At 40.3% G+C, this 26178-nt stretch overlaps 1 protein-coding gene across 4 annotated transcripts in view; it reads left to right on the top strand.

Annotated features, from left to right (window-relative positions):
* Window positions 1-26178, top strand: part of TMEM116 (transmembrane protein 116) — an 88710-nt gene that overhangs the window by 23645 nt on the left and 38887 nt on the right. For 2 of the 4 annotated variants that reach the window (XM_049867074.1, XM_049867075.1), the window contains exons 5-10: window positions 559-663; window positions 7180-7229; window positions 8131-8214; window positions 8537-8675; window positions 10808-10952; window positions 11660-11733. In XM_049867074.1, the coding sequence (XP_049723031.1) occupies window positions 559-663; window positions 7180-7229; window positions 8131-8214; window positions 8537-8675; window positions 10808-10952; window positions 11660-11733 (597 nt within the window). The other 2 variants (XM_049867076.1, XM_049867073.1) reach the window with 2 other exon arrangements.

Below are 26178 nucleotides of genomic sequence, written 5' to 3'. Positions count from 1 at the left end.
GCCTGGGGTGTTTCTTTCTTGCTTTTTATGAAAACCTTGGTGGTGTAGTGGTTAAGTGCTATGGCTGCTAACCAAAAGATCGGCAGTTTGAATCCACCAGGTGCTTCTTGGGAACTCTATCAGGTGGTTCTACCTATAGGGTCTCCTATAGGGTCATTAAGAATCAAAATAGCTTGACAGCAACAGGTTTGGTTTGGTTTTTTTGATATCATTACTAGAAATGGGAATCTTTATTTAATTAAGATTTAATTAAAAATCCTTTTCACTTAAAAAATAAAATAGAAAGAGATTCCATGATATCTTCATTAAGGTCAACAGTTGGGTGAGAGAACATGGATAATGCTGTTGTTGCTCTGAACAGCCACAAGGAAGTTGGGCCGTGTTTTAGGTAGGCCGGAGTAGAATTCTCAGACTTGGCCTGGTTTTGCATGGTATGTATACTAGATAGTATATTATTAATAGTCCAATAGATAGGATTCTCATAGTCAAAAATAATGGAATAAGTTGAAAAAAGTCAGAGTGGGACAGTTATGATAAGTTGTCTTGATTTTCACCTAGATATTCTACATTTCCTCATTTCTCTACACTGTCAATTACATCTGGTACCTGTACACAGAGCTGAGGATGAAACACAACCAGAGTGGACAGAGCACATCTCCACTGGTGAGTTTAATTCAGAGCTGATAGTCAAGAATGGTATGCTCATGAGGAAATGCTCATGATCATTAGCCATTAGAGAAATGCAAATCAAAACTACAGTGAGATTTCATGTCACTCCAACAAGGCTGGCATTAATCCAAAAAACACAAAATAATAAATGTTGGAGAGGCTGTGGAGAGATTGGAACACTTATACATTGCTGGTGGGAATGTAAAATGGTACAACCACTTTGGAAATTGATTTGGTGCTTCCTTAAAAAGCTAGAAATAGAACTACCGTATGATCCAGCAATCCTACTGCTTAGAATATATCCTAGAGAAATAAGAGCCTTTACACGAACAGATATATGCATAGCCATGTTCACTGTAGCACGGTTTACAATAGCAAAAAGATGGAAGCAACCAAGGTGCCCATCAACGGATGAATGGATAAATAAATTAGGGTATATTCACACAGTGGAATACTGTGCATTGATGAAGAACAGTGATGAATCTTTGAAACATTTCATAACATGGAGGAATCTGGAAGGCATTATGCTGAGTGAAATTAGTCAGTTGCAAAAGGACAAATATTGTATAAGACCGCTATTATAAGAACTCGAGAAATAGTTTAAACAGAGAAGAAAATATTCTTTGATGGTTACGAGAAGGGGTAGGGAGGGAGGGTGGGAGAGGAGTATTCACTAATTAGATAGTAGATAAGAACTACATTAGGTGAGGGGAAAGACAACACACGATACAGGCAAGGTCAGCACAACTAGACTAAACCAAAAGCAGAGAAGTTTCTTGAATAAACTGAATGCTACGGAGGCCAGTGTAGCGGGGGTGGGGGTTTGGGGACCATGGTTTCAGGGGACAACTAAGTCAATTGGCATAATAAAATCTATTAAGAAAACATTCTGCATCCCACTTTGGAGAGTGGCGTCTGGGGTCTTAAACGCTAGCACGCGGCCATCTAAGATACATCAATTGGTCTCAACCCACCTGGATCAAAGGAGACTGAAGAACACCAAGGACACAAGGTAATTACGAGCACAAGAGACAGAAAGAGCCACATAAACCAGAGACTACGTCATCCTGAGACCAGAAGAACTAGATGGTGCCCGGCTACAAACAATGACTGCCCTGACAGGGAACACAACAGAGAACCCCTGAGGGAGCAGGAGAGCAGTGGGATGCAGACCCCAAATTCTCATAAGAAGACCAGACTTACTGGTCTGACTGAGACTAAAAGGACCCCAGTGGTCATGGCCCCCAGACCTTCTGTTGGCCGAGAACAGGAACCATTCCCAAAGCCAACTCTTCAGACATGGATTAGTCTGGACAATGGGTTGGAGAGGGATGCTGGTGAGGAGTAAGCTTCTTGCATCAGGTGGACACTTGAGACTATGTTGGCCTCTCCTCCCTGGAGGGGAGATGAGAGGGTAGGGGGGTTGGGAGCTGACGAAATGGTCACGAAAAGAGAGAGTGGAGGGAAGGAGCAGGTTGTCTCATTAGGGGGAGAGCAATTGGGAGTATGTAGCAAGGTGTATGTAAGTTTTTGTGTGAGAGACTGACTTGATTTGTAAACTTTCACTTAAAGCACCAAAACAATTAAAAAAAGAATAGTAGGCTGAAACAAACCAATACCAAAAAAACTGAACCTGTTGAGTCAATTTCACCTTATAGCGACCCTATAGGACAGAGTAGAGCTGCCCCATAGAGCTTCCAAGGAGCGTCTGGTGGATTTGAACTGCTGACCTTTTGGGTAGCAGCCATAGCATTTACCCACTACGCCACCAGAGTTTCCAAAGAAACCAATATGTCCCTGATAAACAGTGTATACACTCAGCACTGGTGAGGTGAATTGATGGAGGCAAATGAAACCCTGGGGGTGTAGTGGTTAAGCATTACGGCTGCTAACCAAAGGGGTGGCAGTTCGAATCTGCCAGGTGCTCCTTGGAAACTCTATGGGGCAATTCTGCCCTGTCCTATAGGGTTGCTATGAGTTGGAATCGACTTGACGGCACTGGGTTTGGTTTTCGTCTTTTTTGGTTAATCAAAGAAAAGCCATGTTCCCACAGGATTTCCATTCTGTTGGCATGACTTTCTCTTTTCCCTTGCCACCAAAAAAAAAAAAAAAAAGTTTTGATTGTAGGAAACATTTAAAATTCTGCCATTCATACCTAGTTCTATTCCCAGTAAAGGAAATTCTTCTTGGCTGCATACCAATCCAGCATTGTTGCTAGAGTTAAAAGAAAAAGGCCTTGGAGGAGAATCAGGGAAGGGGCTCTATCTGCTAACATGAGATTTGGGCTACAGAGATTAGAAATGGAGAGTGTTTGTTCTGCTCTGCCACATTTCTTCAGTAAGTGTGCATGACAGATACTGGTTTGCAGAAGGGCAGAGGAATTAATGTGTGGCAGTCAGAAAATAAGGTGAATCTAGAGAGTAGTTGTCTATCATTCTTTGGTTCACAAAGACAGTTTCTGGCACTATCCAGCATTACGATTATAAAAGAGAGGAGAACATTAATTGAGTACACCTATTTTGGGGGGGCATATTTTACATATCACATAATTAACCCATTTCAAGAGTACAATTCAATGATTATTAAAGTAACTTTACTGAATTTTGCAATCATCACTGTAAAGCAGTTTTAGAATATTTTCTTCACCCCAGGAAGATCCTTCATGCGCATTTACTGTTAATCCTTCCCACCCTCTGCACCAGACAACCACTAATCTAGTTTATATTCTATAAACTTGCCTTTTGTGGACATTTTGTATAAATGGATCATACAATGCATTGTCTCTTGTGTCTGGCTTTTTTTATTTAGCGTAGTGTTTCTGAAGTTCATTCATGGTACCGTGTATCAGTAACCCATTCTTCTTTCTATTGCTGAATAATAGTATTCCATTGTAGACTACACCTGGATTCTTATTTCTCATTCTTTTAGTATAACACTGAATGATCCTGGCAGATGACATTTTTATGATGTTAGAAATTTTTATTTTTCTAAATGTCTTTATGTATTTTCATCTTATTATACATAACTTGGAAACCCTGGTGGTGTAGTGATTAAGTGCTACTGGGTTTTTTGTTTGGGATACATATCTTACTAAATATTCCAGTGTTCTTATTTTTGCAGTATTCATTCCATTGTTGTTTTTTGAAGGGGGATTTTTGTTTAAGGGCACCGTAGAGTAAATAAGTCTGGAAAGCCTCCCAACATATCTTTCCTGAGAGCATACGTGCAAGTGGTATACTGTCAGGCACATAATGAAGCTCCATAAGTATTTGTCGAATGAATAGGTGGTACTACAGCACCATGAAAAGAGGTTTTTTTTTTTTTTTTTTAACAACAGAAATTTATCCTCTCACAGTTCTGGAGGGCAGATGTATGAAATCAGTGTGTTGCCACACTCCCTCTGGAAGCCCTAGGGGAGAATTGTCCCTTTCCTCCTCTAGCCTCTGATGGCCCCAGGCATTCCATGGCTTGTGGTTGCATCACTCCCATCTCTGCCTCTGTCTTCACGTGGCCTTCCCCTCATCTTGTCTGTTCTCAGTGTGTCTCTTTTTTTTCACAGTTTATTTATTTTTATTGTACTTTAAAATGAAAGTTTACAGAGTGAATTAACTTCTCATTAAACAGTTAATACACATATTGTTTTGTGACATTGGTTTCCAACCCCACAATGTATCAGCACTCTCCCCTTCTCAACCTTGGGTTCCTCATTACCAGCTTTCCTGTCCCCTCCTGCCTTCTCGTCCTTGCCCCTGGGCTGGTGTGCCCATTTAGTCTCGTTTTGTTTTACGGACCTGTGTAATCTTTGGCTGAAGGGTGAACCTCAGGAGTACCTCAGGAGTAACTTCAGTACTGAGTTAAAAGGGTGTCCAGGAGATGAAAAGAGCATTTCAGGGTGAATAAGGAGATCTGTGTTCTAGACCCAGTTCTGTCATTTATCTCTTGTATGACTTTGCGTATATCATCTCCCTTTATTGGGCCTCAAATTTCCGTCTAAAATGAAGTGTTTGGTCTAGGTGATCTTTAATGTCCCTTCCAGTTTTAAAATGCTGTAATTCTATGAAATCTTCATCAGATTGACTTCTTGAGAAGATATCCTTCTTACCTTTTTCTAGCCTTGTTCTAGATGCTCACTGTTGAAGAAAGGCAGGAGCAGAGAATGCTTTTAAAACTTTTGTTTTTCTTTCTTTTTCTAATGCAAAGAGGAAGGTCAATGGAGAAATAATTGAAAAATTAACATGAAAAGGCCCCTTAGTCTGCATCCTGGAGAAGTTATCACAGTCCATACAAGTGCTGTTCAAGAGAACTCTTTGCAATCACCAAAATATTTTATGCACCGTCTATTTCAGTAGAGATTACCTGTATGTGGCTATTGAGCACTTGACATGTGGCTGGTATGACTGAGGAATTGAACTTTTAATTGTTTGATCTTAATTTAAATTTAACTAGACACACCTAGCTAGTGGCTGCTATATTGTGTAGCACAGGCCTATGCTCTAGTGTCTCTTTCTCTTTTTGACTCTGAAGATGCCATGGTTACAGATACTCTTCTACATTTTAAACTTGTGTGGTTTTTGAGTTCTCTGTAAGTTAATAAGGACCCATAGGTATATATATCCTTTTACAAATTTTTCTGGATAATCCTAGAATCGTAGAACTGTAAGGTACTACTAGGAGACAGTTTATTTCCCTCGCTTCAAGCAGATGAACGCCTACAAAGTTCAATGGCCTTAAACCCCAGCCCAGTGCCATCGAGTCGATTCTGACTCATAGCGACCCTATAGGACAGAGTAGAACTGCCCCATAGAGTTTCCAAGGAGCACCTGGCAGATTCGAACTGCCAACCCTTTGGTTAGCAGCAGTAACACTTAACCACTACGCCACCCGGGTTTCCTCAATGGCCTTATGGGGTAGTATTTAAAGTTTCTATTCATTCATGTATTCATTCATTCACTCATAAGCCAAGGGACTGACTGGGACTTAGGAGAAGTTATTCGGCCAGAGTCATCTGCTAAAGAAGTTGTCATAATGAGACTAGAAGCCAAGGATGGGGACAACATGGAAGAATTATTTTTCTGAGGCATAGGCTTCTGGCAGGAGAACAAATTAATCTTTGAAGGAAAAAGGAGGGAGAAGCACAAGATTAGCCCTCCTATTTGGCATTCTACTGCTTTCTATGCACACCAATGCATATACTTCTTTTTATAACTCATGCTGTATCACTAGTTCCAAGGAGACAAGCTCCAACTCAAAATATCAACCCCACTGCCTGTTATTATATCATTATAACTATATTCCAGGAGTCTTGAGGTCTTTCTTCATCTTTTATTCTACCCTAAAGCATTATCAGTAAGCTTTTTATCAGGGATCCGTTGACAAACCAGATAAGAAGAATTAAACCCAGGACAGCCACCTAATGGGAAATAGAATAAAAAGAAAAAAAGAGAAGGCTGAGAGAGGACACCAAAGACTAATTTTACTTACTTCCTGGAGTCAACACTGGCCATCCGACTTGAAGTTATTTGCTATTCCTGATCTAAACTAGTCAGGGCAGATCAGTTACCAATGTCTGATCATTAATTATTCACTTTCTGCTTATTGATCCCTAACAGTATCATTCCAGAATATGATATGGCCACCACCTTAAAGAAAAGAAAAATTAAAAAATAGGAAAAAGATTTCTTCTATCCTATTATCTTTTTAAGGTGTTCTTTTCAAAATCTTTCATCAGAAACTACTAGTGGGTAGGAACCATTTTTTCCTAAGTTGTTTTACAATGTTTAATACAAGTAGGAATTTTTGAAATGTTCTTTCTTCTAGAGTCTGACAGGTTTTCTATCCAAAAGGCTTATTTGACCCTGACCTGTTTTACTAAGGAAACACTGGTGGCATAGTGGTTAAGTGCTATGGCTGCTAACCAAGAGGTTGGCAGTTCAAATCCACCAGGTGCTCCTTGGAAACTCTATGGGGCAGTTCTACTCTGTCCTGTAGGGTCGCTATGAGTCGGAATCAACTCGACAACAGTGGGTTTGGTTCTGGGTTTGGTTGTTATACTAAACCTGGCCTATTATACTTTCTGCTGATCATCTTATACATGACTTTCATTCCACCCATAAGGTCTGAAAAAATCCCCACCTCTCTGTATCTAAAAGAGGAAGCCTGAACCAGTGATGGAGAGTTACTGTGTGATTTTGTATTGGTCTTTCTTCTTAAGATAGTTTGTTCTGGTATCCACATCTTAAATTAAGCTACTTCCTACAGACTCTTTGTCACCTTTTTTTTTTTTTTGGTTATACTTTTATTTAGAGTATTTTATTTACAAATAAAATTCTGTTATCTCCAATGCTAAATAACTATCTATTTCATTGAATTTTATAGCAAATGTTGCTTGAAAGAAGCAAGACTACTCGCAGAAATCATTTTGTTCTATTGAGTGGTGAGTGATGACATGGTATTTATTGTGATGTGATTCGCAATGTCCTAAGGCATTATTCACATTTATTCTTTTCATAGGTGATAGATTATACTTGTCGAGTTGGTCAGATGGCCATCATTATGTCAAGGTAAGATTTTTTATTTCCTTCCTAGCAAGGTGTAGACTCTCATTATTCAGGTGTCTAGGTGGGAACAAAGTGGAGGACAATGCCCTTTATTGCTATTGAATCTATCACTCCTAGGTCCTCATAGACCCAGAGCCTTCCTGAATAGGGAGCAACAAATATGTGGTCACTTGTCCCATTTTCCCAGCTAGAATAGGGAGGAAGTTTGATGTTTAGCCCCAATCCAGCCATCAGCTCTATGTGACCTTGAACAAAATCCCTTTAAGCCTTTGGAGCTCTAATTCCTTTTCCAAATCATGAAGAGCTATAGTAGATGACCTTTAAGAGCTCATCCGTCTTCATAACACTCTCTGTGTCCTTTACAGTTATGATGCCCAAAAAGGGGCTGGATCACACCTAGAGTGGTGGTCACATCTGATTAGAGTCGGTTTTAGACTTTATAACTTTTACTCCTGGATCTTCTCCTCTTACAGGAGGCTGGCTATATTTAGCTGGATTAATAGCTGGCTTTTGAAAGGTATGCTTTGGAAAAGCCCCCAGGAAGGGGCTGATGAGAATGAAGCTCACCGTGGAGAGTGAAAAAGACTGAGCACAGAGCTTCTTGGTAGCTTTTTCCTTTTTCTTTGACCCACTTGGACTTTGATCTGACTGCACAATTCCTAGGGACTCTCTATGAAACTCTTTTTAGGGTTCATTAACCCAGGTATAAAATGCATTCTTCACTTCACTGTCCCGGGAACTGGAAAGTGCAGTATTTTTCTTGAATAAACTAAATGTGCACGCATGTGCAGACATTGGTAGGGTGATGGAGCTGGGAAAGGGGCAGGAAAATATTCTGCAAAGGGAGAAGTCGTGAGACAGTCCGGACATGAGGGTGATAAGTTTGTTTGTTTTTCTTCCCTAGCCTGATACCCCTGTTATTGATGGTCCCTGTATTCTGTCTGGGCAATACGAGTGAATGTTTCCGCAACTTCAGCCAGAGCCACAGGTAAGTAAGGACCAAATCTGTCATTTTCATTGTAGACTGCACCTGTTCTTGTCTACAAAACAGGGTTGGAAAAAGACTTTCTGTACACATTCTGACCAAAGGTGTTTGTACTGGAAATGGGCAATGGAGCAAGGTATCGTCAAGGCACAAAACACGTAAGTAGAAATAGAACACGGAGTGACTAGAGGATAATGTGGCTATGGGGAGGAACAAGGAGTTACAGGCAAGGGTTAGCAAAACTTATTAACTTTTGTTGCACTGAACGGGTATGTCTCTAGTCTTATATCTGTAGTGTCCTCCTGTCTACTCATTGTCTTCCTAGGTGTATCCTGATGCTTTCACCACCATCAGCCATGGCTGAACTCCTGCCTTCTGCCAACACATCTGTCTGTAGCATACTTTATTTTTATGGGATCATCATTTTTCTGGCCAGCTTTCTACTCAGCCTCCTCACCATTGTGGTATGATGCCACCTACCTGCCTTGGCAAAGGGGAGGAAGGCGGGGGGGGGGTTGGTATTCCCAGGACTTGGGATAACTTGGAAGGATAAGGCAGAAAGGCATTTCCTGTGGCCCTAGAACTAAGAAATTGGCTAGGATATCTTGACAATTTAATTACTATCTCAGCCTTTTGGACTTCCCAAGATCAGATTGTGTAGGGGAAAGAGCCTGTGTTCATTATGTGAGGATTATGTTCAGACTAGAACTAATACATGTTGCTATGGATCACCGTGGAGGACCATTCCAAAACTAGTATATGTCATATGTATCCTTTAAACAGAGTGACAACACTGGAATATAGGACATGTGCTTTGATTTAATTTTTCAAATAACAATAATCTTTTCTCATTTCTTCATTTGGCCATAAATTCGCATTTATGCCATGTCTGTCTAGGGTGCTGAGTGGCTCATGCAGTTATCAAACACTCATTTGATACCATCAGGATGATGTACAATTAAAATAATCGGTCAGGGGAAAGTAAGTTATTTATATGTAACTGCCTAGTACAAAACCAGTAAGCAAATAAATGTTTTTTTATTTATCATACCTACTTTTCAGTATCATTTTCTCCTCTTCTCATATCCTAGTCAGCCCACAAATATGATTTTGCTAGCACACCATTTCTTTAAAAATTGCATTTTAAAAACTTTATTTGGTGCATATGCTCTCTAGTTCTCTACAGTATCTTCCACTTTCTATTGTTTTATACTAAACCCAGTGCACATATTTATGCTTCCTCAGTCTGTGATCTCTTCACTTCTACCATGACTACTGTTTGAATCACCAGAGAGAGTTACCACTAACCATATATGTTAAATCAGCCAAAGAACTATGAAAATAGGTCAGAGTACCTGTGAACCAAATGTAATTGTGGAAGATTTTCTTTGACACTTCAAGAATAAGTCATGGAACTAGCTCAGCTCGAATTAGCAACTTTGTAAAGAATGTGCAAAGCTAGTTTATATTAAAATGGCTTTGATGGCTCACATTTGGAGCTGATTGACGGGAGAGATGGGGCATCCCAAATCTTGGTACTAGGAGATTCCTGTTTACTTCATAATAGCCCAGATTTCAATGGACGTTCAGAATTAGGAATCTAGATTCTTCTTAAATCAATAGCTGGTGAACTGATTCTACTAGATGTAATTATTCTTAAATGAGATCACGCCTCCTTTTGATTCTTATGTCTGTGGGGAAAGGAAACTACGTGGCTGAGCTTAATTAACTATGTGATTGGGTTATGAATTTAGAAAGCAGATCTGGATTATTAGGGAAAGATCCAGATTTGGTCAGATTTTTTACAGAGATTATTACCCCCCCACATACACATACACACACACAAATTAGACTTCTGAACTGATGTGTATTTCTTTCCTTAGCTAAATTTTATTCAGATAGCCTCTGCATGGAAGGAAAAAACAATCTATATGCCACCTAAGGGCAAGAAGAGACTTAAAAGTTTTTAATTTTTTTGTCGAGAGCTGAGAATTTAAATTCAGCCATGGCGCTAAAGTATTAATTTTAATGGTGTTAAGCACAGTATTGGAACCTTGGTGGTGTAGTGGTTAAGAGCTCAGCTGCTAACCAAAAAGGTCGGCAGTTCAAATCCGCCAGCCACTCCTTAGAAACCCTATGGGGCAGTTCTACTCCATCCTATGCTATGAGTCGAAACCAACTCGAAGACACCTAACAATAACAACAAAAGCACAGAACGCTTTCTAACACAATCTCTAATAAAGTGTCTTAAAAAAGGAACTGGTTAGATTTTAGTTTTCACTTGCCGTATGTATTGTACTTAGTTCGGGGTGGGGGGGCGGGGAGCACGAAGCCTGAGGGTCGATGTCAGGTTCAGGTGTTGAACATAGTAACCACAAGGTTGGCTAATACCTGTCCAGTTCCCTGGTCAACTAAATGTTCCATCTGAAGATAATATTCTCTCAGCAAAAGCCTGATCTCAGATGGTGAAGACAAGAGAATGACTCTTCTTGCTGTGAGATTCTAAGAGAATGATCTCTCTAAAATGATAGGGAAATAGACCTTGGAAGTTTTATCAAGCCTGAGGCAAACTGCTCTCTCCTGCACCCATGTCTAGGTCTTACTCATCCAAGCGCAGACACTGTATAAGAAGTTTGTGAAATCGACAGGCCTTCTGGGGAGTGAACAGTGGGCAGTGATTCACATTGTGGAACAGCGAGTGCGTTTCTACCCAGTGGCCTTCTTTTGCTGCTGGGGCCCAGGTGGGTATCTTAATGGGAAGAGCTGGTCAGAGAAGAGTGCAACTATTAGGTTCCATCCAGGCAAAGTGGTCTTATCAAGAACTTAAAAAAAATCAACCCATTGCCTTCGAGTCGATTCTGACTCATAGTGACCCCATAGGACAGAATAGAATTGCCTCATAGGGTTTCTAAGGAGTGCCTGGTGGATCTGAACTTACCAAGAAGGATGACTGCAAATTCCTGTCCAGCTTGTAAACTTTACGTTGACCCCACCCATATTTTCCATTTTCATCTTATGATTTTATTTCATTAGATTAAGATAATTTAGAAATGAGATGCCACCTGATATATGAGAGGAAAAATGTCTTGACAAAACCCAGAGATATTAATGCCTGCCCTTCTACTACATTAGGTTGTAGTGAGGATCAGGTTGTACAATACTGATGAGAGAGCTTGGGTGAACTCTAAAATGCTAAGAAGTGTAACTTATTTTTTTTCCATAGTATGTCTTGGCACCATTACCACACTAATCTTCAAAGCTTACTCAATAAGCAATAAAAATTTGAGGCCCAATGCCCAGTGGTTTACATACTGGTTAATTTCACTGCTGGTCTTCATTATGCATATAGTGTCCATTCCCTGTACTTCTGTAGTAGTGCTTTGGCATGTGTACTGAGCAACCAGGCAGCCAGGCATGACAGCAGGTTTTATGCTTCGTGTATTCACAGCTGTCATTCTGATGATCTTAAAGCTGACCAAACCACAGGACACCAAGCTTCACATGGCCCTCTATGTTCTCCAGGTAACTTCTCCAACATCTAGCATCTCTGCTCTTACATCTTCTTATCCTATTCTCTGACACTTCTTTTACTCGGTATGCAAAATTATTTTTCTTAGGGTATTTATTTCTACCTTGCAAAGGAAAAAATGTGTTATTTATACTATTATGAAAAAATGTGAAATTTTCCTTCCAGATAAGATAGGTACTTTTGTTCAAGTGCTGCCATGCATTCCAGAGCTTATGTATCTGATCAACTTCGTTTCATTGATGTGTTTTTAAGGGATAGGCAGCAAAAAACAAGGACCTGCTAGGGCATGTTCTTATGAAATATCAGTAGTAACATGATTTTTTCTCATCCAGAGTGAAATGAATGGGTAAGTGAGTTACAGAATGGGGAAAATGCAATGATTCTCTCTTTTCCTCCTTTATCAGATTTATGGGTTTGGGGGCTGACTATGCTGACAGGACAGTTTTCTCAAACTTAACGTGGGACTTGGGGCTATAAGGAGGGGCCATTGAAGCCACTTTATTGTCTTTATGTGAATGCTAAGAAATACGACCAACTGTGATTCATCGCTGACAAGGTAGAGAGTGAGTTCAGGAAGAGCTAGAAATATATAAAAAACTGATGCTAGATCTAGATGTCTGAGAGAGAGATAATATAACAATGCTTTATAAATAAGGGGAATGGGGACTGTTCCCTGGGTCCCTAAAAACCTGAAGGATGGGCTCCATCACCCCTTCATCTCCTCCAGGCTCTAACAGCAGCATCCCAGGGTCTGCTCAACTGTGGAGTATATGGCTGGACACAGCACAAGTTCCACCAACTAAAGCAAGAGACTCGGCGTGATGCAGACACTCAAACACCATTATTATGCTCGCAGAAGAGATTCTATAGCAGAGGGCTAGAACCATTGGAGCCCACCCTTGCTTTTGCTGCCAACAACTCCACTATTCTTTGAAACTATGACACTGAACATTTAGGAACTAGAATTATTCCACACAAATGGATTGAAAAGAATTTAGAGAAAGATATCTTAAGTCTTTTATAACCATACCCTAAACTGTGGAACTGAAAGGTGATATACCCCCTCCTCATGTATCGACTTGGTTAGGTTCCAAAGACCAGGTTGTTATGTAAAATTGGCATTATGTGAAGGTGGAGGCTGTATTTCTTCCATTTCAAATAGTTATTATACAGGTCGATACTAATCAGTGGGACAGCAGCTTCCCAATAACTCCAAGAGGCGGAAAATGTAGGTGGGTACTGTATGTCCCACTGGTCATGTTAATGTGCAAAATAATCGGATAGTAGATTTGTTACTGTTGCCATAAATGTGAAATTTCAGATAACGAGATAGTCAATAACTGAGGAGAAGGTATATAGTGCCATGGTCTGTAGCTATTTTGGGTTAATTGGGCAGGATATCTCCAGTCATTCCCAGATTCACTAGTGGTTCTTAAAATCTTCCCTGTTCAGAGAGGTGAAGCCACCTTCCATCTGATAGACTCATATTACCTCAAGAATATTAGATTTGTTTAAATATCTTCTAGAAAAAATAAATTCAAGGTAATTTTTTATACGTGTTATTTTCAGGCTCTCTACCGTGTGGTTGTAGGGGATGTGGTGGGGAGGGAGACATTCAGCAACTTCCTCAGGTCTTACTGTTGCTGTTAGTCTCTCTGAGGCTGGACATAGAAAGTCCTGCGTTTCTGTTCTTTAAAGAGTTTTGGAAACTCTGAGAAGAGTCAAGGACGACAGCTATCAAAAAATAGCAGTGGGCTCCTCAAACACACTGTATCTTAGTCTCTTATGTGTTCATTGTTTTAGGACTTGAATAGAGTAGGGACCATTTGCCCTAGAAAATTAAGGCCAACCTTTTGAAGTTACAGAGGATAATAAGATTTAACAGAAATTGGGACTAAAAGATTAGAAACTCTAGGAATCAATAGCTCTCAACTCTAGTTTATAAGCAAAAGTCCAAGGTTTGTTTCATAGGGCGTGTACGTGGTTAATTTCCAGGTTTGAACCATACAAACTTTCTAGTTTTGTAGGTCAAAATAGTCTAATAATCAGTTACACATGGTTCATCCTAAAACAAACAAACCCGTTGCCCTCGAGTCGATTCCGACTTATAGCGACCCTATAGAACAGAGTAGGACTGCTCCATAGGGTTTCCACGGAGCAGCTGGTGGATTCGTACTGCCGACCTTTTGGTTAGCAGCCGAGTTCTTAACCGGTGCACCACCAGTGAATGAATGAACAAGTAAATGAATGACTAATAGTTAGAATTTGAAGCTTTTGAGAAAGAGAAGTTTCCCAGACTACAGAGCCTCATTCAGGAGTGGGAATGTCTGTCTAATCTGTTTCTTTGTCTTGAATTACCTAGCAAGTAATGGTTGTCTTTCCAGTTATGACCAAAGCCAAACTGAGGCCATGGCACCTCATACTGTGATGCCCAAACAAAGGAAAAGCTGAATGGACAAGGTGACTGAGATGATAATTAACCTGAGCACCTGAAACTAATACTCAGATTCTTCTCACCCTGATGACTTACCTTGGTCTTTTCAAAGCAAAATCCTTAAGGTTAGAGAGAATTGACAGGATTATAATGGGAGGATACTCTGAAAAGTAAGTTCCAGAGACCTTTCCAAAGTAGCTCTCTGTAGATACGTTAAAGAGCTTAATGATATCTCTTTAGGTTTTAGGCCATGGACCTCAGCCCTAGCATGGAGGGTAACATGGCCCCTTGCTATGTCAAGATCACATCTTGAGGACCCTCAATGACACCCAAAGCTCCAGAGACCTGATTTCTATATAGCACAGAACAAGAAAGAATGTCTCTAGACCTAGGGAGCTTCTTTAGATTTAAAAATTAACAAGCATTCAGCATATATAATACCAGATGGAGACCCCCCCCAAAATTTTTTTTTTTTTTTCCGTCTTCCTAGTCCCTGTGGGACACCAGAGTTAAGAAGTCCAGTTCTTAAAATGTTCCTGCAGTATCATTTCACATTTGGCTTTATTACTAGAAAGAAAGGTAATTATCAAATGTGTGTCACGTTTGTTCATCTTGCTGCTCCGATGAATTTTTTGCATTGACACTGGTCTTAGATCGTCTATGGATGTAGACAAACAAAAAGGTAGTAAGAATGAGGAATAATAAAAGGATAGGCAGGACCCAGATTAGGATTTTCAGCATTTTGCCATACTGAGAGTCAGAGGGGACATGTGAAGCTGGGCCGCTGTCCAAACTGCCCCCATAACCTTCAGATTCACATGTTGGAGGGGCATAGCCATAAGCACAATGGCAGTTCTTAAAATTGTTGCAAACACCCCTTCCATGACACTTTTCCTGGTTGCAGTCATAGTGGAGCACAGTGGTATCTAAGCAGGTTCGATTGACACAGATCTTCTGTGGACCACATGGGGTACCATCCTTCACCTCCCCCTCATCAGCCCTGTCTGTGGCTTCAAAAAACTCTGCACCCCAACACCACGAGTCCTCCGTGGGGAACTGGATAAGTGTGTTACGTTTTTCAATGTGTGGAAGCTTTTCGATGTTTTCACATAGCAGCCTCCCACATTTTACATCGTTGGCCTTGCACTTGTGGAAAATCTTGAACATTCCTTTAGACTCACTGCCACAGTTCCCAAACCTATCGCCCTTGGTATTCATGTAATGATAGCAGCTCTCCTGGGCCACCCTAGTGCCCCGTCCAAAGATTTTAACACACTGATTCTCCAGGCTTCTGCACTGGCCATGGTAACAATAGCCTTGTTCTTTGCAAGGTGTACCATCTTGCTTGTAGGTATCTGCCTGGCACCACTTGGAGGTGCCATTACAGTACTCTGGGAGGTCACACTCATCCATGCTGGGGCGGCAGAGTGTGGTTGCCTTTAGAAATTTACAGTTTTTACAGCAGGATCCAAATGCACAATCCAAACCCTTCTTTAGCCGACATGAAGGCAGACAACAGTGATCCTTTTGACAATCAAGGACACTGCCACAATCACATTCTTCTCCTTGGTCCACTATCTTATTCCCACAGTATGACTTTCCAAAGGAGCTCTGGAGCTCAGGTTTATTAAACAGGCAGTCCCCTCTGTGCTTATGCAACAGCTGGTAGAAGTAGTGGAAGCTGCAGTTGCTGAAGCCCATATCTGCAGTAATAAATTCATGCATAGTGCAGAGGTTCTGGCCATGGCACTTGCAGGTCACATGGTCATGCTTCATTCCCAGGTTGTGGCCAAGCTCATGAGCCATGAGAGCTGCCAGACGGGGTATATCTTCATGAGAGAACGATTCAACACTGGTTGCATTCTTATCAGTGCAGATACCACTGAGAAATGCATGGCCCTGATACTTTCTAAGATTTTGGCCAATAATCATGTGAGCAACATCATGCTTCACCCTTCTCAAAAGATGCCAGTTTCTCCATTGGTTAAAATTTTGAAGCGTTTCCTGTAGATTCATGGAGATTTGCACTAGGTTTCTCTCAGTCCAGATCTCTAACCCAGCAAGTACTACTTTCACATTTAGCTCCCTCATGTACCTGTTGACCAGAGCATGGACGTCCATTACCATCTGCGTCGTCTTGGTCACATTACTATTCCACATTTGGAACCGCTTATTGTCAACCACAATAAACATTTCTATGTACTTGGGATGTGACCACATATAAGACATAGAAACTGAGAAGGGTTCTATCCTGCTCTGAAATTGTGAATTGGTTAAGAGCTCTTCGTGTTCATCTCTATTGACTGCACAAGACCCACTTGATTTTAGAGACACGCTGTAAACCATATGCTCAAACTTGGTTGAGGTATTTATAGGCTTGATGCCAAAGACAGTGCCATGTAAGCTTAGGATTCCCTTTAGCCCTGAGCAAGTGCTGACAGTCACAAGAGAATCTGTGTCACCCTCTGAGTACCCATCATAGTAACAGTCATCCTGTATAAAAGGCATGTCCAAGCCTAGTTTCCCATTTCGATGTGTATAAACAGGGAAGTTCTTGACGAACAATCCTCTCTTTTGCTTTAAGTTAATAATATGCCATTTTCCTCTTATCAGAAGAACATAAGACACCTTTTCTGCTTTTTCTTCCAATCCTTTGAACATCATCAGGTTCCTAGGGATTACTATTTCATGATAAAGAGGTTTCTGCTTATAATGCATCCCGTGAAGAAGAGACCCTGTCAGCAACAAGATGACATGTAGCCTTATAAGAGAAGGGCCCATTTCCAAATATCCCATCTGGTGACTCCTGGATGAAAAGGAATTGCAAGCCTTACCCATAACCACTTGATTTCATAGGCGAAGGAGCAGGAGAGAGGCAAAGTACCTAACTGGGGATGCCATTGTCATGGTCCAAGTGAAACAGCTAATGATTGTGGACCTCTGTCTGTCAGTAGGCTTTACCGGGGACCAAAATCTTTGTTAGTGACACAGTTGTTTGGGAGAAGCTCATAGTTACGGTGTCTGCCAGAAGAACAGCTGCTCCCATCCCTGAGTATTACATGATGACACCTGCCTTTTGATTATGTCTCTTCCTACTCCTGTTGTGTTCTCTTCTTTCAGAAATAGCCTTACTCCACAGCCTTCATCAAACAACAGTTTTAGTGCTCCTCAGCTGAGCTGCTGTTGTCTTTATAGAGGAGTATACCAAGGAGAGGAAGCTTGCAGAGTTCCAGCCAGTACGCTGACCCAGGATCAGACCCTGAGAAGAGAAAAAAAAATTTATCCTTTTTTCCTCAGTCCCAGTCCCCATGGAACACCCTTCCCCCACCCCTTCTGGTATCCGTTATTCTTGTGAGTCGTTGGAACTTAAGGTTCCAGGGGTTATGGATCTCTTGGCAGGTCCCAGGGCTCTGCTGCTCAACACCTCTTCCCCGTTCCATACCACACAGCCCTTTTCAAACCCTAAACATTTTGTGCCTCCAAAAGAGGTTGTGAGCACGGTCTTTTACCTAACCACTTTGTTACCTAACCGCTTTGTTCTAAGGCCGTTCTCTGGATCATCAGTCACCTCATTGAAGGTGACTCATCTTGAGCCTTTCTCTAAAATTCCCTCTGTATTTGAGGGATGGCCACATCCGTGTCCTATGTGGTGGTTGATATTGCCCATTAGGGTGAGGAACAGCACTTCTGAAACCCCAGATATGACAAGGCCAGGGATTAGCTTCAAAAAAGGAACAGCACATCCTGGAAGTATCAGTAGATCTTTCCTGGAGTACATGAGTAACAACACAAGGAAAAGAAATTAGGTCCTTAAGAATCTAAGGAGCCAATTTCCGGAGTCTAGAGAATAAATCTCCCCTCAGACATACCCATGTCTAGGGCCACGGTATCTTCTGCCTAAAGCCAAGATAGACCTATACAGTATGCCAAGTATAATCTTAAACTAGACATCCTTGATGGAGGCATTGTCATTTATGTGGTTTTTCCCAAAGAAATGTTCTCCAGAGAAACACACATGTACATCCAAAATCCCATCTTACAATCAATTTCATGAATTAGGGGGAAATTTAACATTTCTATTCTGATATAAAATTTTTTTAATTAATAGACTTTATTTTTTAGGGTAATTTTAGGTTTACAGAAAATTTGAGCAGAAAGTACAAAGTGTATTTTCCCTGCTGCCCCTCTCCCACAGTTTCTCCTATTATTAACATCTTACATCAGTGTAGTTGATTTGTTAAAAATTTTTGTTCTCCTGTATTTAAAAAAAAATTTGATTGTGTTTTAGGTCAAAGTTTACAGCAAAAATTAGCTTTTCATTCAAAAGTTTTATACACAGTATGTTTTGTGACATTAGTTACAGTCCCCACAATATGTCAGCACTCTCCCCCATTCCTTTTCCACCCTGGGTTCTCAGTGTCCATTCATCCAGTTTTCCTGTGCCTTCCTGCTTGTCTTTGCTTTGGGCAGGTGTTGCCCATTTGGTCTCGTATACTTTACTGAATAAGAAGCATGTTCCTCAAGTGTGTTATTGTTTTATATGCCTTTCTAATCCTTGGCTGAAAGGTGGAATTCGGAAGTGGCTTCAGTTCTGAGGTAGCAGAGTGTCTAGGGACCATAGTCTTGGGGGTTCCTCCAGTCTCTGTCAGACCAGTAAGTCTGGTCTTTTTTGTGAATTTGAATTTTGTTCTGCATTTTTCTCCCACTCTGTCCAGACCCTCTGTTGTGATCCCTGTCAGAGTAGTAGGTGGTGGTAGCCGGCAACCATCTAGTTCTGGGCTCAGGCTGATAGAGACTGTGGTTCCCGTGGTCTGTTAGTCCTTTGGACTAATATTTTCCTTGTGTTTTGGTTTTCTTCATTCTGCTTTGCCCGGAACGTGCTGGGACCTATAAATGTATCTTAGATGGCCGTTCAGAAGCTTTTAAGACCCCAGATGCTTCTCACCAAAGTAGGATGTAGGACATTTTCTTTATGAGCGATGTTATGCCAGTTGACCTAGTTATCCTCCAACACCATGGTCCCCAGACCTCAGCTCCAGTAACTCAGTCCCTCAGGGTGTTTCGATGTGTCGAGGAAGCTTTTAATTTGTTAAAATTAGTGAACCAATATTGATAAAACATTATTAACTAAAGTCAAGGATCACTCTTTATGTTATACAGTTCTGTGGGCTTTGACAAGTACATAATGTTATATATTCACCATTATACAGTAAAACTTGAGGAAGCCAGAACCTGTATAAGGGGGAGACCTGTCAGAGAAGGAAAACTCAAATGTTTTCCACTAAAATGAGCAAGAGTGGTAAGAGTGCATCCTGTCAAAGGCAGCTCTATTGAGTTCCAGCTCTCACCAGGTTTACCGTAGTATCATACAGAATAGTTTTTTTGCCCTAAAAATGACCTCTGCTCCACTTATTCATTCCTTCCTTCCCCCTGAACTCTTGGCAACCACTAATCTTTTTACCATTTCTCTAGTTTTGCATTTTCCAGAATATCATGAAATTGGAATCATACAGTAGGTAGCTTTTTCAGGCTAGTTTCCTTCACTTAGGATTATGCATTTAAATTTACCATCCATGAGCGTGGAATATCTCTCCATTTATGTAAATCTTCTTTAATTTCTTTCATTGAAGTTTTGTAGTTCTCCCCGCATAGATCTTACACGTATTTTGTTAGATATATATGGCAACGGGTTTTTTTTTTTTTGGTTACACTATTTCGTTTTTTGGAGCTAAAACAAATGGTATTGTGCTTTTAATTTCAAATTCCAATTGATCATTGCCGCCATATAGGAGAGCAGTTGACTTTTGTATATTAACCTGTTTCTCTCAACCTTCTAAGCTCCCGGAGACTTTTTTTGTTGTTGTCGATTTTTTTGGATTTTCTAAGTAGAAAATCATGTCATCTACAAACAAAGACAATTTTATTTCTTCCTACCCAGTATCTATACCTTTTATGTACTTTAATGTCTTATTGCCTTAGCTAAGGCTTCCAGTTCTTGGGAGTCACCTTTCTTGGGTGATCCAACCGAATGTGGAAATTATAGAACAATAAAATTAATATCACACGCAAGCAAAATTTTGCTGAAGATCATTTAGAAACGGCTGTACCAGTATATCAACAGGGAATTGCCAGAAATTCAGGCTGGTTTCAGAAGAGGACGTGGAACCAGGGATATCATTGCCAATGTCTGATGGATCCTGGCTGAAAACAGAATACCAGAAAGATGTTTACCTGTGTTTTATTGACTATGCAAAGGCATTCAACTGTGTGGATCATAACAAATTATGGATAACATTGTGAAGAATGGCAATTCCAGAGCACTTAATTGTGCTCATGAGGAACCTTTACATAGATCAAGAGGCAGTTGTTCAGACAGAACAAGGGGATACTGATTGGTTTAAAGTCAGGAAAGGTGTGCGTCAGGGTTGTATTCTCTCACCATACCTATTCAATCTGTATGCTGAGCAGATAATACGAGAAGCTGGACTACATGAAGAATAACAGGGCATCAGGATTGGAGGAAGACTCATTAACAACCTGTGTTATGCAGATGACACAACCTTGCTTGCTGAAAGTGAAGAGGACTTCAAGCACTTACTAATGAAGGTCAAAGACCACAGCCTTCAGTATGGATTGCACCTCAACATAAAGAAAACAAAAAGCCCACAACTGGACCAATGAGCAACATCATGATAAACGGAGAACAGATTGAAGTTGTCAAGGATTTCATTTTACTTGGATCCACAATCAACAGCCCAGGAAGCAGCAGTCAAGAAATCAAAAGACGCATTGCATTGGGTAAATCTGCTGCAAAGGACCTCTTTAAAGTGTTGAAGAGCAAAGATGTCACCTTGAAGACTAAGGTGCGCCTGGCCCAAGCCATGGTATTTTCAATCACATCATATGCATGCGAAAGCTAGACAATGAATAAGGAAGACCGAAGAAGAATTGATGCCTTTGAATTGTGGTGTTGGCAAAGAATATTGAATACACCATGGACTGCCAAAAGAACGAACAAATCTGTCTTAGAAGAAGTGTGGCCAGAATGCTCCTTAGAGGCAAGGATGGCGAGACTGCGTCTTACATACTTTGGACGTGTTGTCAGGAGGGATCAGTCCCTGGAGAAGGACATCATGCTTGGCAGAATACAGGGTCAGCGGAAAAGAGGAAGACCCTCAACGAGGTGGATTGACACTGTGCCTGCAACAATGAGCTCAAGCATAACAACGATTGTGAGGATGGCTCAGGAATGGGCAGTGTTTCATTCTTTTGTGCATAGGGTTGCTGTGAGTCGGAACCAAATCGACGGCACCTAACAACAACAACAACAGGGCTTCCAGTACAATGGTGAATAGAATTGATGAGGAGGGACATCCTTGCCTTTTTCTTAATATTGGGGGGAAAACTTGCAATTTCTCACTATCAGGTATGATTTTAACTGTAGGTGTTTTGTACCTGAGGAAGTGCCCCTCTATTCCTAGTTTGCTGAGAGTTTTAAAATCCTCAATAGGTGTTGGATTTTGTCAAATGCTTTTTCTGCATCTATTGATGTGATCATATGACCTTTCTTCTTTAGCCTGTTGATGTGATTAATTACATGAACTGATTTTCACATGTTGAAAGACCCAGAATAAATCCCACTTGGCCATCATATATAATTCTTTTTATACTTCGTTGCATTTTACTTGCCAGTATTTAGTTGGAGGTTTTTGCATACACATTCATGAGACATATTTGTCTGTAGTTTTCATTTCTTGTAATGTTTTTTTCTGGTTTTGGTATTAGAGTGGTAATACTGGCCTAACAGAATGAGTTAGAAGTATTCCTTTTGTTTCTATTTTCTGGAAGAGGTTATAGAGAATTGATATCATTTCTTTCTTAAAAATGGGTAGAATTCACAGTGAAACCACCTGGGCCTGGTGCTTTTTGTTTTGGAAGGTTATTAACTGTTGGTTCAATTTCTTTAATAAATAAAGACCTATCTAGGTTATCTATTTCTCCTTGTGTGTGTTTTAATAAATTGTGTCTTTCAAGGAATTGGTCCATTTCATCTCTTAATCAAAATTATGGGCATGGAGTTGTTCTCAATATTTCATTATTATCCTTTTAAGCTACATGAGATTAGTAGTGACGGCTTCTCTCTCATTTTTGATATTAGTAATTGTGTCTTCTCTCTTTTTATATTGGTTAGCTTGGCTACAGGTTTATCAATTTTATTGATATTTCAAAGAACCAACTTTTGGTTTTGTTGACTTTTTCCTATTGTTTTTCCTGTTTCAACTTCATTAATTACTTCTGTAATTTTATTATTTCTTCTGCTTACTTTAGACTTAATTTGCTTTTTTTTTTTTTAAAGTTTCCTTAGGTTATCGATTTTAGATCTTGTTTTCTAATACATGTATTCATTGCTGTAAATTTTCCTCTAAACATTGCTCTCACTGTATCCCACAAACTTTGATAAGTTATATTTTCATTTTTAATTTAGTTTAAAATATTATTTAATTGGTCTTGAGACTACTTCTTTGACACATGTATAATTCTAGAAGTGTGTTGTTTAAGTCTCCAAACAATTTGGGATTTTATAGTTATCTTTCTGTTATTGATATCTATTCAGTTTAATTCAATTATAGTATGACAGTATACTTTGTATGATTTATCTTCTTTTAACTTTGTTAAGGTGTGTCGTATGGCCCAGGATATTGTCTTTCTTGGTGAATGTTCCATGTGACTTTGAGAAGAAAATGGATTCTGGTGTCGTTGGATAAAGTATTCTATATGTGTTAATCATGGTATCCAGTGATAAATGGTGTTGTTTAGTTCATCTATATCCTTCCTGATTTTCTGTCTGCTGGGTCTGTCAATTACTGATGGAACGGTGTTGAAGTCTCCAACTATAAAATGGATTTATTTTTTTCTCCTTGCAGTTCTATCAGCTATTGTCTAATGTACTTTGATGTTTTGTTGCTGGGCACATACACATGAAGGACTGGTATATCTTCTTGGAGAATTGACCCTTTATCGTTTTGTAATATCCATTTTTATCACTGACAGTTTTCTTGGTGTGGTCTGCTTTGCCTGAAATTAATAGAACTACCGCAACTTCCTTTTGATTAGTGTTAGTAGGTTATATCGTTCTCCGTATCTTTTTCCTTGATTAACCTTGACTTAAGATTACTGCATGTCCACTTTAGTATGTTAGAGCCCTTAGTATATTAATCATAGTTATTTTAAATTCCTGATCTGGTAATTTAAAAATCTCTGCCATATCTGAGTCTGTTCTGTTGCTTGTTTTGTGTCTTCTTCTTCGTACTGTGTTTTTTGCCTTTTAGCTTTTTGATGAAAGCCAGACATGATGTATTGGGTAAAAAAACTGAGGTAGCTGTGCTTTAGAGTGAGGTTTTACGTTTATCTGGCTGGGGGTTAAGATGTTTTTATTGTTTGCTGTAGCTGTAGGTGTTAGAGGCTAAAATTTCCTGTACTGTCCTCACTTTTCTCTCCCCTGTTGTCTTTGGAGACTGTATGTCCAATAGGGCCTGAGCCTTGAAATTGTTTTCAACCGCAGTCTCCTGTTGTTATGCCAGAGCCCTGCTGATGTGATGGCAGAATATGGAGGAGTGGAAGGAAGTGTTCTCTAAGTCTCTGATTAGGTCTCAGTTTTTTAGTAAGCCTGTGTTCCTGGGCTGTGACCTTCACAAGCGTTTCTCAGCCTTCTTGTTTTTTCACCTCTTAGGTGAAACAAGAAGGCTAGAAGGAGTTAGTCACCAATTAAATAGTTTACGTTAAGGACGGGCTATTTCTAAGCAGAACAGAGTGCTCTGAGCATGTTTCAGAATGATTATTCTCCCCCTCCCCTGCCAGAATTAGGAGAGGATTTTTCAGTTATCATCACAGTAAGAACCTGGTGGAGCTTCTGGAGGTGAAACTCAAGAAAATGTGGGGAGCCCCCTAAGGCTGGGCCACCAGGAGTTTTTATCTCTCAAGTTAATCCATGGTCAGTCTTCAGCAATTAGTCAGTTGCCTTTTAAGTTATTACTATCCCAGGCTGGGGCCAGGGGCAGTTTCTGCTCCCAGTCAGTTGTGATTCTCTGTATCCCCCTGTATCTTCAGTTTTCAGGGCAGCAGTTTGTCTTGTGACTTCATTTCTCTGATGCATTTAAGAAGAGCTACTGATTTTCAGTTTTTCAGCATTTTTCTTCTTATAAGGACAGGAGTGATGACTTCCAAGGTCTTTTAATGTCAGGCTGGAAATCAGAAGTCCACATAATATTTGCATGTAATTTTTTAATATTTTCTGTACCTATATACATTTCTAATCTATATTGCAGAAGTCATGCCTTTTTTCAACATTAATTTTTACAGCTGTTCAGTGAGCATAAGAGGAGAATATGCATTTTCTGTGGGGAACAGAATCTTATGTGTGTATATAAAATACCAAGCTTATTGTTTCTGTTATATTTTCTTAGTTTCCTGTTGTTGTTACGTGCCGTTGAGTCGGTTCTGACTCATAGCGACCCTACGCACAACAGAATGAAAACTGCCCAATCCTGCACCATCTTCACAATTGTTGTTATGCTTGAGCTCATTGTTGCAGCCACTGTGTCATTCCACCTCGTTGAGGGTCTTCCTGTTATCCACTGACCCTGTACTCTGCCAAGCATGATGTCCTTCTCCAGGGACTGATCCCTCCTGACAACATGTCCAAAGTATATAAGACGCAGTCTCGCCATCCTTGCCTCTAAGGAGCATTCTGGCCACACTTCTTCCGAGACAGATTTGTTCGTTCTTTTGGCAGCCCATGGTATATTCAGTATTCTTCGCCAGCACCACAGTTCAAAGGCATCAGCTCTTCTTCGGTCTTCCCTATTCATTGTTCAGCTTTCACATGCATATGATGTGATTGAAAATACCATGGCTTGGGTCAGGCGCACCTTAGTCTTCAGAGTGACATCTTTGTTCTTCAACACTTTGAAGAGGTCCTTTGCTGCTTCCATGGCTGTTGATTGTAGATCCAAGTAAAATGAAATCCTTGACAACTTCAGTCTTTTCTCAGTTTACCATGATGTTGCTCGTTGGTCCAGTTGTGGGCTTTTTGTTTTCTTTATGTTGAGGTGCAATCCATACTGAAGGCTGTGGTCTCTGATCTTCATTAGTAAGTGCTTGAAGTCCTCTTCACTTTCAGCAAGCAAGGTTGTGTCATCTGCATAATGCAGGTTGTTAATGAGTCTTCCTCCAATCCTGATGCCCTGTTATTCTTCATGTAGTCCAGCTTCTCGTATCATTTGTTCAGCATACAGATTAAGTAGGTATGGTGAGAGAATACAACCCTGACGCACACCTTTCCTGACTTTAAACCAATCAGTATCCCCTTGTTCTGTCCGAACAACTGCCTCTTGATCTGTGTAAAGGTTCCTCATGAGCACAATTAAGTGCTCTGGAATTCCCATTCTTTGCAATGTTACCCATAATTTGTTATGATCCACACAGTCGAATGCCTTTGCATAATCAGTAAAACACAGGTAAACATCCTTCTGGTGTTCTCTGCTTTCAGCCAGGCTCCATCAGACATCAGCAATGATATCCCTGGTTCTACGTCCTCTTCCGAAACCAGCCTGAATTTCTGGCAGTTCCCTGTTGATATACTGCTGCAGCTGTTTTTGAATGATCTTCAGCAAAATTTTGCTTGCATGTGATATTAATGATATTGTTCTATAATTTCCACATTCGGTTGGATCACCTTTCTTGGGAATAGGCATAAGTATGGATCTCTTCCAGTTGGCCAGGAAGCTGTCTTCCATATTTCTTGGCATAGATGAGTGAGCACCTCTAGCGCTGCATCTGTTTGTTGAAACATCTCAATTGATATTCCATTAATTCCTGGAGCCTTGTTTTTCACCAGTGCCTTCAGAGCAGCTTGGACTTCTTCCTTAGTTTCCTAGTGCTGCTATAACAGAAATACCACAAGTGGGTGGCTTTAAAGAACAGGAATTTATTTTCTCACAGTTTA

Source organism: Elephas maximus, chromosome 22 (genome assembly GCF_024166365.1).
Source record: "Elephas maximus indicus isolate mEleMax1 chromosome 22, mEleMax1 primary haplotype, whole genome shotgun sequence".
Lineage (NCBI taxonomy): Eukaryota > Metazoa > Chordata > Mammalia > Proboscidea > Elephantidae > Elephas > Elephas maximus.
The sequence above is the reverse complement of the archived record's forward strand: the minus strand, read 5'-3'. Positions and strand labels throughout refer to the sequence as shown.